The sequence below is a fragment of the Psittacula echo genome (genome assembly GCF_963264785.1).
Source record: "Psittacula echo genome assembly, chromosome: 10".
Lineage (NCBI taxonomy): Eukaryota > Metazoa > Chordata > Aves > Psittaciformes > Psittacidae > Psittacula > Psittacula echo.
The window spans coordinates 9,894,966-9,900,488 of record NC_137741.1 but is presented as its reverse complement, the minus strand read 5'-3'; the positions used below and the strand labels follow the sequence as shown (position 1 = coordinate 9,900,488).

The 5,523-nt window shown below is 37.8% G+C and overlaps 1 protein-coding gene across 1 annotated transcript in view; it reads right to left on the bottom strand.

Annotated features, from left to right (window-relative positions):
* Positions 1 to 5,258: 5,258 nt before the first annotated feature.
* Positions 5,259 to 5,523, bottom strand: part of MYO5C (myosin VC) — a gene marked incomplete at both ends in the record, with an annotated part of 33,391 nt that continues 33,126 nt past the window's right edge. The window contains one exon of the mRNA XM_080626538.1: positions 5,259 to 5,411. Within this exon, the coding sequence (XP_080482664.1) occupies positions 5,259 to 5,411 (153 nt within the window). The remainder of the gene's footprint in view (positions 5,412 to 5,523) is intronic.

The following is a 5,523-nucleotide window of genomic DNA, read 5'->3' as shown; positions in this document are numbered from 1 at the left end:
CTTTGTGGCTTGAGAGAGCTGAAAGAGATGGAGAAGAAGGAATGAGTGCGTTCCAGTCCAGCACAAAGCTTCCTGTGACTGCTCTGCTAGCTAATGCGGCCTAGACTGAATATAGACATCTGTAGGCTGGATTATCTCTCTGTGACTAATCTCTGAAGCTTGAACTGTCACTATATGCAAGACGCTAACATGCTCTGCAGATTATATTTCTGTGAAGAAAAATACAACGCAAAATACATATATTGTGTTACAACCTGCACAGATTATACATGGTTATAATGCACACGTGGATTCACTACGTGCAGGAAATTATTCTTAGTTTCTAACTACTGTCAGCAGACAGTAGCCAGAAATTTCTAACAGCAGCTGGATCTGTGAGCGACCTGCACTGATCGATACTGGTTTTCCACTACATTATTAAACAGTCAATACCATGCATTATTTTTAAAGCTGAAAAGACAACCCAGGAATCAGTCAGCAGCAACAAAAATATGAACAATGTGCTGCTTGAAGAGAAATTGATGCTTCAAGCACACTGAAAGCTGGGTCATTGTGAACCCACTTTTGTCCTCAAGCCAGCCATCTCTAGGATTAAAGCACTACCACCAACAGAGATTCAAATCCAACTTCAGAGTCAAAACCAAACAAGAATAATACTGTACTGTCATTTTTCTCTGTACATTTTTCATAGGGAAAATGGGACCTTTCACCACTTCTAAAATGAAAGCTTTTAACATTATTTAGACATGTACATAAATAATGAGTTCATGTGTAACAATTAGAAGAAGCTATTGCAAGAGAGACTTAAATGGAGCAAAAGAAATTCAGTGAGCTATGCAGACTTTAGAATTTGTTTGGCTGGACATTATACAACCCAAAACTTTTCTATGCCCCTGCCTGCATTCTGCTGCTTATTCTTACGTATTTCAGTGGACTACTTGAACAGAGAGATGATAAACTCAGAACTTCTGCCCACACTCAAGTCAGTAAGTTTTGCTGTTGTCTCCAGGCAATGCATAACTTCATCCCAAGGCATGTGGGAAGCAATCTGTCCTGAAAGGAACTACAGCACATTAACCTGAAATATGGATGCAGCTTTCAGTCAGCTACAAGCAGTCGAGGAGGTTTGTATTCCATTTGATGAAGAACAGCAAATATGTCCTGCTGAAGTTTTCAATGCATTTTTTTTGCAAACAATGAGCCTGAGACCAGGAGCTGCCATCCTTTCAGGGAGTTTCTCTGTGCTGGTATTGCTCATATCTTTCAAATGACTGCAGCATCAGGGTTCAGTTCTGTCAGATTATTTAAACTGGACATTTACAACTGAGTAACCTGTTATTCTGAGGTTCTTAGAATTAGTCATTCCCACCAAGTGATAAAATTCCCACTCAGGTGATAAAATCACAGATTTATATACTTGGTGTGAAGCCTCAAGACACGAGGCCAACTAGACTGTGGGAGGAAAACCTTTATTTCAGAAGAAGTGTAAAATGAAGATATTACAGGGAATCTTACATGCCAACCTATTTGAACAAAATATCATTACTGTTTCTAAGGACTTTATACAAGGATCTGTAGGCTTGGAATAGGTACTCTGGGCAGAATTAATCTTTGATAAAGTGTGAGAATTCGCTGGAGTAACATACAGGGTGAATCATAACTGCTCAGTATTTTACCTCAGATGAGATTATGACGTTACAAAATTTTGCTACGAGAGAAGCCATCAAAACTTATGAATACCTAAAAAGCAGTTTTATACCTGAGATTGATTGCGATAATGGTGGATTTTTACGCTATTTTATAAATACATAAACTATTTAAACTAAAAAAGTCTTAAAAAATTACAACTTCTTGCATTGCAGCCTGAAATTTTAAACTTACTGGTTTTTAAGGTTACAGCGGAAATTTACAAATGATGCCATGGTGAAACATGAAGAAATATGCTACTTAGAAATTCTATACAATGAATCTCATTGATAAATATCCAAAATTACCCACCTTTTCAAGCAGCAAGAACTTGGAGATTCTCAAGATGACTAAATAAGCTGTATGCAACTGCTAACGCAGAAAGGCAACCTTCCCATTAAGTCTACTTAAAGGGTATTTAAAGCTCAGCCTCTTCCAGTGCTAACACCTTAGGTCAGCTACATACTGATGATTATAATTTAAAGACTTAATTTTAACTGCCCTGTTTCATAATATAAAAACCAAACTATTAGGCACACTAGATCTTACCTTCCTATTCCAAATAGCAGCAATTTTTGGATGGTTTCCAAATGTTAAAGTTTAAACATACTGGAGAGATAATGACGACTGATTTTTCCAACTGTTAAATTGACACTCAGACAAATAGCACTGTCAATGTGAAGTTTATCTCATATTCTTAATGAACTTTAAAAGTCAAACAAACTGATCAGTGTCCGTGCTGGTTCTTCCTTGGATATGCTTTTACTATTCACCTGTTTCAATTCAATAGACTTAAAATCAGTAAGATAAAAAATTGTTGCTTTTTCACATGCTTCAAAAAATTTTTGGGAAATTTATGAAAACATGTCTGAAAAAATTAAAAAATACTGAAGATCACATCTGCTCTTGAGACTCCACTGAAGTCACTGACTTCATGCCATTAGATGTTTGCATTTGATAGGCAAGAGGATCTCAGACAAAATGAAGGGGGAAAAAAGGGGAAAAAAATGAGGTCTCTGCTCAGCAGAGACTTGGGTAGAGGTCACCTGTCCTAATCTTTCTTTATTAGAATATTATGGAAGCACAGGACTGAAAGGGACCCATGTATGCTGCTGAGTCCTATGCCCAGAAACTGCAGGAGTCGCATGTCTAAACACATCCAAAGATGCCAACAACATCTTACACGTCTCGCCATAAGGCATTCCAGTGCTTTTCCATTCAGCAGGGATCATCATTTGACACTCTCCCAGTTGAATGAAACAGCTTTCTCCTTTGCTATCATCCTGGGAAAGTTAACCTCAGTAATGCCTCTTTCATGTATCTGCCTTCTGCAGTCTAAAACTGCTCCTTATACTTAGAAGAATTGCAGATAACACACAGAATTTTGTACCTGCGCTCTGGTTGAAGGTATTGTTGTCAGCAAAAGTAAGGTTCTGAGAGTGTGGTAGACACTGATCATTTTGAACTTTCTTTTAAAAATACACTTTGTTGCTTGTTAACACACTGTTAATAGCAATCTTCACACAAACCTCCCAAAGTAACCTCACATCAAATTGTCAGGACATTTTTCCTTAATCAATAATTTTTGTCATAATGACATACATGCCTTCTGATGCTTCTGTGTGATATAGACGTAAAAGTGAGCTGTGGTTTTATTCATATCATCCTAGGTGTCAGACAAACAGGTCCAGTAACAGTGAAAAAAGGCTATATACAAATTACAGCAATAAAACTTGCTTGCAGTAAAATACTTACAGAAACTCATGAGGAGCCAGGACAGCATACCATTCTGACAGGAAAATACACCATAGCAAACCAATAGATGTTTATGGTGCAATACAAGACTGACAGTATTCACTGATGTTCACATAGTTAAAAGTTTCAAATGATCCCATACTGAAAACATAACTATTGCATCACTCAAAACACTACAAGTTGGTTTAAAAGCTACTTTATTTAACAGCTAAAATTACCAGTCTACCTACGCGTCTGTGATATTTTGTACAGCTTTCAGTGTTATTGAACAAAATACAGATTTTTTCCACCATATATTTTGAATATATCTCCGTGAATATCACCAGGAATATTTCACTGGACATAGTAAACACCAAGAACGCTAAGTTACAAGAATCATTCCTCTATATTTACAGATAGTTCTGTGAAATTAAACAAGCAGTACTAATACTGTGTAATAAAATCAAATCAATTGTTCCTTCCTGTAATATTCAAATTAACTAAATCAGAATCCTTTAAATATTCCAAAGCTTTAGTATTCAGTTTTAATAATTATGCCTGATAGACTAGCCAGAAATCCAGCATTATTTACTGAGGAATTCCTAAGGACAGTCATCACTGTGGTGAGGTGAATGCCGTTTCTCCAGTCGTTCTGACATGGTCCAGTACTAAAATAAAGTTACTGTTTGTTGCCTTCTGACTACAGGAGGAAGCTGGACAAAGCAAAAGGGGCCACACTCCTGCTTCTGAGGATCCCACAGTTGAAACGAAATGAAGATGAAATGTAAGGAATTAAGCTTGGTTTGTCGGTAGCACCAGACCATAGTACCTGCATTCACTCCTACTTAGTGTCTGAACTGGAGGAGGAAAACCAGCAAAAAAGAAAAGGGAGAAAGATGGTGTGCACATGTATGCATACTGTGTATATTCTGAAATACACTGCAGTAGAGAAGGAACCAAACCAGGAGATGACTCCTGCTTTTTAGTGAACAAGTTTGCAATTCAAATCTGGATCATGAAATTAATTTTATATCTGACTTTTGTATTATAAAGACCAAAAAAATTGAAATCCAGACTTGTCACTGCAAAGAACAAAACCAAAACCTGTCTTCAAGAAGAGCACCTGAGTCCTTCCCCTGGCTGAAGAGCTGCAGTGCAAGCATTCAGTCAGCCAAGCCAGCATGCCTACAAAGAGACAATGTGGGTTTGTAATTCTCTAAGGTTGGTCAGAGTTCCCCAGCTTCAATGTAGCTATTTATATTGATTTTCTTAAACAATTATGGAAGGACCTTCCCTTCCCTCCTACAGTCTTCTGGAAGAACTGTTAGAAAAGACTCCTCTGATAAAAGGAATACAGGCACAACTAGTATAGAAGGGTGAAAGCTACTGTAAAACAGATCCAGGCAATGAATAGAAATTGCTGTGGAAAAAGAAAAGAAAGAAATCTCTTGTTACAGGAAGGAAAGGCAAGGAAAATTGTAAGGTAATAACATTTATCGCATCTCTTCCCCTCTGACTGGTGCTGAGAGAACACCAGTGCAAACCTGCCAGATAAATGCTTCTCTTGTCAGGTGTGGGCTAAGAAACTGTACAGTTAGCTTTGTGTCCAGCCGATGATATAAAGAAATCATTGTGGGACTGTAATGCCAGGAGATAAGTAAGAGATAAGAGAGAAGGAAATCACAAGCTCAAATTATTCCTGCTTTGAAGTCTTGACTCAGGAACAAGGTTTTATCAGTTTAATTCACTCCAAGCTGCAATGCTATCCACCAGGTAGAACCATGGAAGTCTGCCTGACTTAATGTAGTCCTTGAGGAAATATCAATGCATTGGTTTTATTAAACCCTTGTAAGAAAGCCAAGTCTGAAGCTGCTGGGGACTTGTATCAATTCCAAGGCATGTGGAGAGGGGGTGAAAGGAAACGTCACTTGAAAGAGATATTTGGTATCAAGCATCAGCTGTGGAGCATCCTCACGATTGTTTAGCATAGCCTGAAATTATAACAGAAACGGTAAGGAAATATTGTATGAAGAATCAAAGCAAAGCCAGTACATTGTTTGCTTCCCACTGCAAATCTTGCTTTCACATGATGTTAAGGAGACT